Raw genomic sequence first — 13,195 nt, 5'->3', positions numbered from 1 at the left:
ATTAAAATAGACTGCGAATGTCGGATGTTGTTGGTAATCCGTAGTAGAAGGTAGTAGGGGCTGCATTTACACTGCCCTTTGACTCAGTAGCCCCCTGGCTAAAAAAGAGTCCGAGGATCTCCCGCGTGCAACTTTGATTGTGAGTCCAACCCCACCTCGCGCCTAACGATAAAGTACTAAACTAAGGGTATTCCTGCCCCTCCATTCGAAAGGCCAAACAGCAGCTTTCTTCAACGCCTTTTCGCAACGAGAGAGGAATATCGCAATGTCTTCCGAGCAAGTTGACGCCCCCAAGGCGGCCGAGGGCGCTCCCGCCCAAAGCCTGCCTTCACGGCCCGCGAAGCAGCCCAAGGAGAAGAAGGCCGGTGGTGGAAAGGCTTCACTCGAGGTTTGTTGGAACTCGATTCGACTCGACAACTTCCCGTTTTTGCAAAGACAATTCGTGCTGATATAGATGTTGTCATTGCAGCTGCCGGTTCTCCCAGAATTCATTCAACACCGTATCGCCATTTTCGACAAGATCAAGGCCAAGCGCGACGCCGAGATTGCTGGTTCGTTTTCGCACAGGATTCGCTGTCATGTATATTTGGAGGAGGTGCTAACGAATGTGTCCTTGCAGCCAAGCCTCGCGAGGAAATCACCATTTCCATGCCCAATGGCAAGGAGGAGAAGGGTACCGCTTGGGAGACCACTCCTGGAGCCATTGCCAGGGGCATTTCCAAGTCCCTGTTCGAGCGCACCGTCATCTCCATGGTTGACGGCGAGCTCTGGGATCTTACACGACCCCTTGAGAAGAGCTGCAAGCTTGAGTTGATTGACTTTGAGCACGAAGAGGGTACGTTGCGACGAGAAATTCCATCAATTGTTCTGGGGGTTTGAGGTAGAATTGTATGGCGCTGACTGATCTGGTGGGATAGGCAAGAAAGTCTTCTGGCACTCTTCAGCCCACGTTCTCGGTGAGGCTGCTGAGAAGCGATTCGGTTGCTACCTCTGCAACGGTCCCCCTACCACCGACCCTCCCGGATTCTACTACGATATGGCCAACATGGAGGGGTAAGAAACCTTCCTTTGGGTCCCTGGAAACATGCAAGCAAGTATACTAACCGCTCCCTCTAGCCAAGTCGTTCAGGAGGAAGACAAGAAGGCCCTGGAGACGCTGGCTGCCTCCATCATCAAGGAGAAGCAGCCTTTTGAGCGTCTGGAGATGACCAAGGACGAGCTCCTTGAAATGTTCAACTACAGCAAATACAAGGAGTACTTCATCAACCAGCGTGTTCCCGACGGCACCACAAGTACAGTCTACCGATGCGGTCCTCTCATCGATCTTTGCAGAGGTCCTCACGTCCCCACCACTGGAAACATCAAGGCCTTTTCAGTTCTCAAGGTGAGATTTTTGCCAGTTCAGTAATCGGCTGTTCGGATTCACGATTTGCTAACTATGCCGTTAGAACTCTGCCGCATACTGGCTCGGCAACAGCTCCAACGAGTCCGTCCAGCGAATTTCTGGTGTCTCATTCCCCGACAAGAAGCAACTCGAGGAGTACAAGACATTCCTTGAGGAAGCAGCCAAGCGCAACCACCGAAAGATTGGTCTGGAGCAGAAGCTCTTCTTCTTCGACGAGGTTTCACCCGGTTCTACATTCTTCTTGCCCCACGGCACAAGAATCTACAATGCTTTGATGGAACTGATCCGCGGCGAGTACAAGAAGAGGGCATTCGACGAAGTCATCAGCCCCAACGTTTACAAGTCTGACCTGTGGAAGACATCCGGTCACTGGGGACACTACGCCGAGAACATGTTCACCTTTGAGGTTGAGAAGGAGACATATGGCCTGAAGCCCATGAACTGCCCTGGCCACTGTAGAATCTTTGCCCACTCAGATGTCACTTACAAGGATCTGCCATGGAGGATGGCTGATTTTGGTGTTCTTCACCGAAACGAGTTTTCTGGTGCCCTCACCGGACTTACCCGTGTGCGCCGCTTCCAGCAGGATGATGCTCACATCTTCTGCACAGTCGACCAGATTCGTGACGAGATTGTGGGAGCCTTTGACTTCCTGTACGCTGTCTACGGCCTGTTTGGCTTCTCCTTCAAGCTGAAGTTGTCGACTCGACCAGAGAAGTATATCGGTGACATTGCCGTCTGGGACATGGCTGAGAGCAAGCTCAAGGAGGCTTTGGACAACTTTACAGAGAAGATTGACTCCAAGTGGGAGGAGAATCCTGGTGACGGTGCTTTCTACGGCCCCAAGATTGACATTACCGTGTACGATGCTCTGCGACGAGAGCACCAGTGCGGCACAATCCAGCTCGACTTTAACCTGCCCCAGCGATTCAAGCTGCGTTACGTTGCCGCCAAGGACGAGAGCAGTGCCAACCAGGACAGCAACGACCCCGAGCTGCCTGTTGGCTACGCCCGACCCGTCATGATCCACAGAGCCGTGCTGGGCAGCTTCGAGCGAATGTTTGGTATCCTTACAGAGCACTTCGCCGGCAAGTGGCCTTTCTGGCTGAGCCCTCGCCAGGTCCTGGTCGTTCCTGTGATGCCTGCTGTAAACGACTACGCCAAGGAGCTTCAGCAGACGTTCCAGGAGAAGGGCATCTACATTGACGTTGACCTGAGCAGCGACACCTTCCAGAAGAAGATCCGCACGGGCCAGCTGAAGCAATACAACTTCATCTTTGGTAAGCACACACAAACCCTTATCGGCACAGATATAGATATGGGATGATTCGGAATACGTGAACCACTTACTAACTCGAACTTCTTCTTTTAGTCGTCGGAGCCGAAGAGGCCTCCTCACGCACCGTCAACATCCGAAACAGAGACGACCAGAGCACACAGAACAAGGGAGCGCTGATTCCTGTGGATGAGGCACTAGAGAAGCTGCTGGCTCTGAAAGGAGAGAGAAGACTTGTCAACAAAATCTAAGTGAATCGTTGGGCACGGAATGTGAGCGAGCGTGGGGGTTGCAGGAGATACGATGATGTCGTCAGAGCAGTACGGAGTATATGCATGGCCTTTTGCATGCACACGTGGCTACAAGCAAACCGCGAAAAGAAAAGAGCAAAAAAATGAAAAATGAAAAATGAATACCACTGTTTGTTCTCGAGCACTGTGCAGAGTCTACCTATCTACTATCTTAGTACTATTAGAAGGAATAAACTACCTTATACGAGTACGATTACATCAACATGCGGGAAAGTTATGGCGTCCAGTCAAGCAGCAGACTACAAGCAGTGGGGGCCAAACGTTGAAGCATTAGAGCCAGTTGGTAGTATATGAATGGACAAATGAAAGACGAGCCTGAGAAAGATTTGCTGAGTCGCGTGATGCTGCAAGATTGGTGCAAAAGGGAAGCCCGGTTGGGCATTTATGGCTATCCTGCCGGGCTGCTCTGCCTATGGCGAGTACGAAGCAGCAGCAGCTTTTGGTAAAGGCACGCCCCCTATTTGATCTCATCGCCATTTGTTTTCTCTTTTTTTGTTTGGCCTATCATCCTTTTTGGGCTACATGTAAGCCGCACCGCTCGCTGATTGCGTGTGAGTCGTCAATTCCGGGTCCGAGCAATTTTATAACACCTGCGTCACCGGCGTGCAGCTTCGCTCGGTAAGTGTAAGTGGTTGGTTTGTGTCACAGGGTAAGGCAGACTACTAGGTATTTGGGAGTGTATGTTTTATTTGCACGGGCTAGATATATGGGAGTGTTTTATTTGCACGGGCGTCCCTCTCTTCCCTCCCCCCCTTTTGGGTAAAATCTCACAAATGAAATAAAATAAAAGGGCGCGGAATCCGCACGTTGCGCGTTGATAGGACAAAAAGCGCGGATAATGTGAGATGTCAGTTTGGGGGTTAAAGGGAAGAGGGGGGGGGGGGGGGGGGAAGTCCTCCGTCTGACTTGAATTTGTATGAAGGAGAAAAAAAAACGGCAGTCTTTTTTGTAAACGCTAGGGAGATACGATGCTGCTGTTTTTTGCAGGTTTGGAAGATTTTCTCGAGGAATGCCAGCTACTGAGATTTAATGCTACACACGGAGAGAGAGACTATTGAAAGTATATTCCGGACGGGAATATCTAGTGCAAGGGGATAACTAGCGGACGTGACAGAAACGGGCGGGCGGGAACGGGATGAGGCGGTCCGTTTGGTGTGAAGCTCTTTTTTTTTTCTAGCTGTGCAATGGATATGGAACCTGTGAGCAGCAGTTGTCCGTTTTGGTATCGACGTACATATTCATCATACAGAGCAGTGCAGGGTGGTGACAAGAAAGAGTGTGTAAAAGGGTAAGGTAGCATTTTCGTTCCCCCCTTCCGACGAGGAAACTCGAGGGGGGGGCGTGGTTTGCCGGTATTACTAGAGAACGCTTTTTGGGTAATTTGGTTTGATCTGATTGATTCGACTGGAGGCGTACAATGTGCAGAGAAGGGCAAAGATGTACGAGTAGGTATTGTAAGGTAGGGTAGGGCAGGGGTGTGTGTGTTATTACTCCGAAGCGTGGGAGGGCAGTTTGATTCCTGAATTGATGACACCTCTCTTTTGTTATTTCTTATTTGTTCTTTTTTTCTTTTGGTAGGTAAGTCTGCCTTGTTCGGGGCTTTTTCTCCCGCGGACCTTCGCGTGTTCTGGAGAAAGTGGATAATTCGGCGAGGTGAGATGCGCTACGGAGAAGAAGTGAGGCAGAGATGAGAGATGAGAGCACAGAGAGCAGAAAGAGAGAAGAAAAGATGTTCATGCCGGCGTGATGTGTCACATATGCGGGACGAAAATACAAGGACAAGGACAACCTCTGTAAAAAATGGCTTTCTTGTTTAGGGAACGTTCTCCGTGGTTTGGGGCGGGAAAAAGGCCGCAATGGCTTTGGATTTGTAAAGAAAGGAAGCCATCCGCTTTCTTTAAAGGTAGGTAGGTATAGTACTCCGTAGTGTAACAGTAAATAGCAGATAGAGTGAAAGGTTTGGTTACATGCTCTACAATAATACTGTAGATCTTATTTTAAAATATTCCTTTGGAAGCTGTATTAGGAAGTGAGGAGCGTGACTAATTTACGAGGAAGCTTTCATTTGCTCGATAATTATCCGCGGAGAAACCAGAGCAAAAGGATTTATGATAGAAAGGACGATCACTACTAGTAGCTCGACCTTATTGTTTTTAGCTGTTGTTGGTTCGGAGGATGTTTTAGAAAAAAGAGAAAAAGACAAGCGAAAGACGGGACTGATTACGGATTACGGAGCGCGAAATAAGCCCGAGGAGCGAAAGCGCCCTCGTAGGGGGGTTTCAAACGGTGGTTTCTGGCGGCCGTTTGGCTTGAGATATGCTCATCCCACACCCAAGTGAGTTGTCGCTTCTATCTATCTTGTAGTAGTTTTATTATCGTATTACGTTTTGGGAATTTGGTCCCGGAATGGGGGGAAAAGACGAGAACGAAAAAAAAGTGTGTGTGTATGAGCCTTGGATGATGACATGGGTGAGCTTGATGCCCTCATGCAGACTCCCGCGTCTGGTCATATGTAGGGGCCAGCCATGTCATGGACCAAAGGAAAGAGAAAGAAGAAATGAGATAGACAGAGAAAGAAGAAAAGAGACAGACAGACAGACAGAGACGCACAGACAGAGAACGCCAACCAAAACTGATGCAGCAGCCCATCATCCCACATGCTCCCAAGGCAATGCAACCGTGGGTACGCGAAAAGCCGGGACTGGGACGGACGGGGGGACTGGGAACTGGGCCCTTGGGGAGAAGCGGGCAAGGCCCATGTTACTGTACCTGTCATGTAGGTACCTGGTATGATCTGATTGCGGCGTTGCCGTATACTGGCTAGGCTTGCGATGCATTGATGGAGGCGCTCTAAACAGGCAATATATACGTTTGTTTGGGGAGACGTCTTTTAGCCTTTGGCCGGAGATGGCACAGCTCCGCTTCGGGGGGCACGGGGTTTTTTTGCTGCTGCTTTTTGTTACTTATTAGCCGGGCAACTTGAGTGCATGAAGGCGGCGAGAAGAGAGGAAGAAAGAGGCAAGAAGACGAGAAAATGAAATAAAGATTTGTGATATAGTTTGGTTTAGTGCAGTGTTTATAACGTCAGTATGCTTTGACGGTGCTGCTTCAGCTGCTGACCAGGGTACTGTCTGCTACTGGGTAAGAAGAGCAGTCCATCCTAATCTACCTGCGGAGTACAGCTCCGTATCGCATATCGCTTTTTTGGTGTTCCGTTCATGTCATTTGATATCAAATGGACTTATTGCCAAGTACCTATTATCGTCTGGATGATTGCCAATGGTAGCAAAGCGGCTTACCGTCCGTCCGCCTATACGGAGTGTCACAAGCACGCACCAATGGCAACGGGTTGATGTGCGACTACGAGTTACCATGCAAAGTTAGTGTCCACTGGGCACGCGGAGAAGTCGAGCGCTAGGGCCACCAAATACTCTATCTATGAGGCGAGTACTAAGTAGGTAGACTGAGCGGTTGTCAACATGAGTGAGGCCGTGATATGATATGATATCTGCTGTGGGAGCACGGAGTACAGAGTACGTGTACGGAGTACGTGTGAAGTACAGTGGTGGCTGCAGCAGCCAGGGGGAAATCATGGCTTGTTCAACTTGTTTTTCGTTCTCTCCAGGGAGGGGTGAATGGCCAGAAAGAGCAGAGGCCAGGCGGCATGTTGGTGATGATGGGGACGGGCTGGCAGAGGGGCTTTTTTTTTTTTTTCCTTTGGGGGGGCCGAAACCGACACAGGCCATAGGTCATCTATCACAAACTACAGCGCGACCGGTGAAGGAAAAATTGGATCCTGTATGCGGGCAGGGCTGCAAGGTGGCACCCCTTATGGCCAGGATGGCGAGCGGACCCTCTCAGCTGGACGGCCGATGGAAGTTGAGTTGAGGCAGCATGGCTTGTGATATCACGGCATGCAGCTGCAGTGAAGCCCAACAACTTTTTTCTGTTTTATTTAGATGTGATGTGATGCAATGGCTTCGGAGAGAAAAAGGAGGAATCAGGCGGCAGATGCTGGTTGGATGGAGAAGCTGGATGAGACAAGAGACAAGAGACAAGAAGGCTTGCTTTGTGCCATCCTTTCGTACTCGGACTTTGGATAGTTTGATTGTTCGACGGCCGAGGCTGAGAGGCGATGCAGCATTCGAAGATGGGCGGTACGGACGTGGCAGGGCGCTAACACGCCAGATGCAGGACTTCGCAGGCCAAGGCCTTACCAGACGCGTACAAGAGCGACAAGACGAGACACAGAGCCGGACATGAGCGTGGGCGTGGAGTGGCTGTCATACATATTCCCGCAGTGCTGGATATTCCCACAGGCTGTGTCTTGTCTAAATGTATGTGAGCTGCATCATGGCCTAACTCGAGAAGCCTCGGGCGGTGACGAGCATTGGGGCATGTACCGATACCTGGGAGGCGCCAGGGGATGGATCTCTGGTTGTCTGGCTGCACAAGCGTGTATTCATGTTGGTAGCAGTTAGGTTGGTATACCCCGTACTTTTGTTTGGTTTATTTTTATTTCTAAATTTTAATTCTTAGTCTTTTCTTTTTAATTCTTGCAGTTGCCGTCATGTGGCTCTGCTCGTCCAAGGGATTTGCCTGCTCGCTCAATTGTTTGCATTGATACAGCCCAGGTACATGTAGCCAGTGACGGCAGCAATCAAACAATGCACGGAGCAGGCGAGTGAGCAGCCATTCGATTTTTATCAAGGTGATCCCGGCCACAGCAAAATGGGGACCTGGAACATCCAATACTTTGTATCCAGTACATGCGGTAATTTTGTTCGCGGAGACTAATAAAACAGAACAACTTGCTGGCCATGTCGTGTCACAAGCGTTTTATGATAGAAAGGGACAAAAGATGGAAGGGGAAAGAAAAGACGGCCAGAAATGTGAGAGATGAGATGTCGAGAGGGCGGGTGATGGATGAGATTTTGGTAAGGGAGCCCGCAACGGGGAAATTGAGGGGACCTTTTTTTCCTGTTTGTCTTTTCTGTCTGGTCTCGTCTGTCTCATCTCATCGTGGTCGGATTTGCGTTTTTTTGGCACCGACGACGGGGCTAGGAACATGGGAAGCGCTATCCGGCAGCAAGATACAACGCCGCGCGTGTACTTGTACTTGCACCCGCAGCGGGCGGTGGACACCCGGGAGCGGGCAAAGCGCCGTCCGGGCTTGTCAGTTGTACTTGTGCTGGAGGTCTCTGCTCGTAACTGAACTGGTCCGTAGCATCACGGATGTACGAGTACAGTACCTGTTCCATCACACGAGGATTGATTTCATTTCTAGCGATATCCGACGCTTCTTTACGCCACCAGAAATGCCCCCCCGTCAAACTGTAACTTCGGCCAGTATCATCCATCACCACCCCATCACCTGCGCAGCTGCAACTCAGCGCCACTCGCCGCTTGGACCAATGCCGTGGGCGCGTCCGGCTGCTGTGTAACGCCCAAAAAAGGCCCGTCTGCTGAGGCACTGGGGTTCGCACGTGCAAATCAAAGGAGCGCGGGCTGTCTCTGCTGTACGGAGTACTGTAGGTGCAGCTGTACGTGCTGTATTCTCTACGGGTTACAGCGTGTATTGAGTACATGTACTTGCTTGCACTCGCTGTGATTGAAATCCAACCCCCCTGGTCACTACAGGCGGCGTCTCTCCCCCTGGCCCAGCAGACAAGCACGTCCATGCACAGCGTTTACAGGGTGTTATGGCGTGCGTTTTCGGGGCCCAGACAGACATTGAATGAACGGGATCGTCCCCAAAAGCAGCTCGGTAATTTTGCTGCGTGTGGTGCATCACCTTTGTTGCTCCCATGTCACTGTACTTTCGGCCCGTAACGACTGGAGGTACACGGAAACCTCGAGGCTGGCGGCCCAGTGCAGGTATTAATCACCACATAAAACCCCAGCCCGTTTTTGGCGCCGATTTTAGCATCGCTCGGAGAATGTCCTCATCAGCAAAACCGCACATATGATGTGTCTGATTCTGATGGATGTTTTCTCTCCTGCAAATTAATTCTCGCGACACCCAACCGGCGCTAATCCAATCACCCACAGACGCCTCCTCACAGCCCGTTGGCCGCCTTGACTGATTTGATTGCCATCGAGTCGGCGAGCAGCGTCTCGTTTGCCAGCCGTCGGCGTCAGCCCTACGTAGCTCGAGACTGCGAGAGTTTCTTTTTTTATTTTGTCTCCAGGTCGTCGATCAAGTAACAGGGAAAAGAGGAACAAAAGAGGCCGAGCCAAGGAATACAAAAGCCTGGGGGAGGGGAGGGGGCTTGACTCGCACCAGAACGATTTGTTATCCATCACACACCTCTTTTCTTCATTTATTACATTACACGCGGCAGACGGTATTAAAGTTGGCAGTCGTCCACAACCCTGCGCCTTGCCGAGGGTCCTCAGACTTACCTCTCTCTCTTCATACCACCACCGACTTTTTTTCCCATCCGCAACCTCTGCCCAGCAATAGCAGGGCATCGACAACAAAGCACGACAGACATTCACAGCATCACATCCACCCGCCTCCATCACTGCAATTCATTGTCATCGGCATCGTCGCCGTCAGCGTCACAGTCGCCCATCACCGCTACCGCCACGCCCTGTGCCCTTGTCAAGGCACAGTCAATCCTTCCAAGCCGACTAACTGTTCCGCTGCCGAATCCGAATCCAGCATCACCACAGGCGACAATCGGAACCCCACCGGCGGTGTCGAAGGGAGCTAAATAGTAGCATTCTCGCCTACCCGTCCTTGGAGTCATTCGGACCCCACGCGCGCGTGCCGGACGCTATAACCCTCCCATTTCACCTCTGCCATACCGCTACGGTACCCTCTTAGCTGAGGCTGCGGCTGTTGTGCGGTGGAGGCTAGGAGCACGCAGCTAAAAAGAAGCTCCCCCAGAGGCTAGTGCGCGGGCGAGTCAAGCCAAAACGACGGACGGGATACCTACGGCTGAACGACAGTGACAGACAGGCGGTATACAAAGCGATACCACCGCCCACTCGAAGGCCTCAGGGATCTGCAGCCTCGATCAAGGCGAGACATCGACAAAGACCCAGCACAACAGGGACAAGGTCCTGTCGCAAAATACCCGACGTATCAAAGGGCCTTGTCAACGAGGCTGGAAGAGAATAGTGCTTCCGACAGCTTGGACCGTTGCGCCAAAAAATCAAGGCAGGAAAAAGGAAGAGAAGCGGCAACGACCCCCTTGCCTGAGTCTGCATTTCCGTCTGCCAGGGGAAAAGAAACAAGGCCAGGGCTAGGTACCGGCATCAGAATTCGAAGCCGGACAAGGCACAGCTCGGGACGCAACCGGTTGCGCGCGTGTGCTGCCGCAATCCCGTAGCACCAGGCCCAGAGCCTTGTCGTCGCTGACAGTCATGCGACCCGGGTCGTTCTCACTGCCGCCAGATCGCCAACTGCTCAACGACAATATCCCCGACCAGCACGACTACCACCACCACGGCTCGGAGCACAGGCACGACGAGAATTGGGGCCAACACCAGGCGCAGGATGCGGCCTTTTATGCCTCGGAGAGCAACAACACCACCAAAATGTACTACGACCAGCACGGCCACCACGACGAGCACCACGGCTATGACCAAGGCGAGGCCTACGGCGATGAGGAGGTCATGACACCTGCCCCCGACGATGGAGCTGATAGCGGCAACGGGAACGTGGAATATCATCCCCAGCCACAACCACAACCACAAATCCAGTACACAACCACATACTGGGGACATCCTTACCCGCATTCTTACACCACCCAAAGTTATCATTACCCTCCCGCACAAGCAGCTCCCGACCAAGATATGAGCGATAGTGACAGTGGCGCTGTGGCACCCAATGGACATTTTTATCCCGACGACGACCTGATAGACGACGAGGAAGACATGGAGAGGGAGGAAGACGGTGAAGAGTACGACGACGACGACGACGACGACGACGACGACGAGGAAGACGAGGCGATGCTGAACAATTACGTACACCAACACGGACACCCTGTGCCACCACACCATGTGCAACCCGGCGGAAACCACTCGTTACCGTCCCTACTCCAATACTTGCAACAAGGAGGAGGAGGAGGGCCAGCACCAATACAAGGCGCATTCTCACAAGAACTCGCCGACCAAGCCGCCCAATACTTGGCACAGCAACCTACAGTGGCCGACGACGAACTTTCCCTTGACGAGGAGGAAGAAGAGCTGCTGATGGACCCTTTCCCTCCCGTTCACATGAGCAACCCGAACCCCAGCATCCTGGGGTCCGAAAACTACGGCTTGATCGACTTCCTGCGCTATTGGGCATACGGCAACGTCCTGCAGTCGGGCCATAAGCTACCGCGGCCCGGCATCCGCAGAGTGCTGAAGCAGGCTACCAGCGGAGTAGAGCGCGTGTACTACTCTGATCTGCGCGGAGATGGCTGTGACATACAAGGTCTGGATTGGGACAGTATGAACACGACGCGCAGTGCCGCTAGGGAGATCCGTCGATATACATACAAGAACTACGTCAACAGGCCGGGTTCTGATATTCACGTAAGTCACACAGGGCCTTGTCAATCTGCTTTACACCAAAGCAAAAATAACTGCCCTTCTTTCATGTTTGTTCCAGGAACTCCTTCTTAACCAAGAGTGAATAGGTTTCGTCAGAGGTCGCCCTTCCCGCCACCGACAGCTTTTTCAGGTTCAGGAGAATGGATGTCCGGCGAGATATTAGCCTCGCCCATTTCCAGCTTCGGAGCGTGCTTGCTTGTCCCGGCCGGACGCATGCATACTATCCCAGCGTGCAAGGCATCAACATGCTCAACACCGCAACGAAAAAGACGAGCCTAGCGATGAATCTGCGTGCTTTTGCTGGAATGGCGGCTCCAGCCATATCAACCCTTGATGCCGGCTGCGGTGTCTTAATGGCCGGCACCTTCAATGGCGACTACTTCCTGCAGTCATTGACTGCCGAGGATAAGAAGAGCTACTCGGAGGGACAGATATCCAACGACGTTAGCGGGATTACCAACCACATCAAGATCTACAAGCCCAGGAGGTCTGACAGTCCTGCCGCCGCCATTGCAAGCAATGATCAGGGCTTCCGCCTCCTGGACCTTCAGACGGAAAAGTATACCGCCAAATTCACATATCCCTTTGCCCTCAACTGCTCGGCCATGTCGCCAGACGGTCGACTGAGAGTTGTTGTAGGCGACGACCTGAACGTTTTGATCACCAATGCGGAGACGGGCGAGATCCTACAACAGCTTGGCGGGCACCGTGATTACGGGTTTGCCTGTGACTGGTCGGACAATGGCTACCACGTCGCCACTGGTTTCCAGGACAAGACCGTCAAGATCTGGGACGCCCGCTACTGGCGCAATGCCAATGGCGTTAGCACCCCAGTCTGCACGATAGCGACGGAGATGGCCGGCGTCAGAAACTTGCGCTTCTCTCCATCAGGCAGCGGCCGATCTCTCCTTGCCGCAGCAGAAGAGGCCGACTTCATCAACCTGATTGACGCCAAGACGTTCCGCTCCAAGCAGGTCATTGACGTATTCGGTGAGATTGGAGGCGTGGCATTCACCAATGACGGACAGGACCTGAACGTTCTCTGCTGCGACGCCCACCGCGGCGGCCTGCTGCAGTTCGAGCGTTGCAGCTTTGGAGTTGACGAGCCTCTCACGGGAGGCTTGCAACGGATCACGAAAATCGACGACAACTCTTCAACTCAATGGGATTTTATACTACGGCGCCGGCCGCCAATGTACCTGGACGGCCCGGGTGTGTTTTAAGCAACACTTTGCAATCCAACCGTCATGAAGTTACGATTCTATATGCATATTCCTTTCTTCTTGTCTGTTAGCCTCCTCTTGCATTCTCATTCGAGCTCCCCTTTTTTGGCCTGTACATACTTTGTCCTCTTTTCTTCTCTCTATGCCATTGATGATCTCTTCGTTTAACCTTTTTGCACTTTTTACTTCATTCAGGCTCCATCATTATTCTGCCTCATACTTGCAGTTCCGGAGATTGTATCTTACGCCTTTGCTCTTTCAAGCATACGTCGTCTGTTACTTTGAGTTTGGAACATACCTTGGCCTCTTTTTGTCTTCTGTTTCTTCTTCCTGTCCTTTGCCGATATTGTTTAAGGGACTTATGAGCATCGTTTTCATGTTGGATTCTCGCCAATTTTTACTCTTGCTGCATAGTGCACTGCGATGAACT

The 13,195-nt window shown here is 51.9% G+C and overlaps 2 protein-coding genes across 2 annotated transcripts; both read left to right on the top strand.

Moving 5' to 3' along the window:
- Nucleotides 1–181: 181 nt before the first annotated feature.
- V8C40DRAFT_95382 (threonine--tRNA ligase THS1) lies at nucleotides 182–3,168 on the top strand. The gene is made up of 7 exons (XM_083223657.1): nucleotides 182–388; nucleotides 470–551; nucleotides 620–835; nucleotides 918–1,053; nucleotides 1,117–1,384; nucleotides 1,449–2,685; nucleotides 2,778–3,168. The coding sequence occupies exons 1-7, from the start codon at nucleotides 266–268 to the stop codon at nucleotides 2,930–2,932; spliced, it is 2,217 nt and encodes a 738-aa protein (XP_083077798.1). The 5' UTR covers nucleotides 182–265; the 3' UTR covers nucleotides 2,933–3,168.
- A 6,774-nt stretch (nucleotides 3,169–9,942) lies between these two features.
- V8C40DRAFT_95366 (quinon protein alcohol dehydrogenase-like superfamily) lies at nucleotides 9,943–12,977 on the top strand. Its single transcript, XM_083223656.1, has 2 exons — nucleotides 9,943–11,524; nucleotides 11,629–12,977. Exons 1-2 carry the CDS (start codon nucleotides 10,367–10,369, stop codon nucleotides 12,763–12,765), a joined length of 2,295 nt encoding a protein of 764 aa, XP_083077797.1. The 5' UTR covers nucleotides 9,943–10,366; the 3' UTR covers nucleotides 12,766–12,977.
- The last annotated feature ends 218 nt before the right edge of the window (nucleotides 12,978–13,195 follow it).

Source organism: Trichoderma camerunense (assembly GCF_050948025.1).
Source record: "Trichoderma camerunense strain CBS 138272 chromosome Unknown V8C40scaffold_2, whole genome shotgun sequence".
In the NCBI taxonomy this organism is placed as follows: domain Eukaryota; kingdom Fungi; phylum Ascomycota; class Sordariomycetes; order Hypocreales; family Hypocreaceae; genus Trichoderma; species Trichoderma camerunense.
Note: the sequence above shows the minus strand (reverse complement) of the source record. Positions and strands in the feature narration are given on the sequence as shown.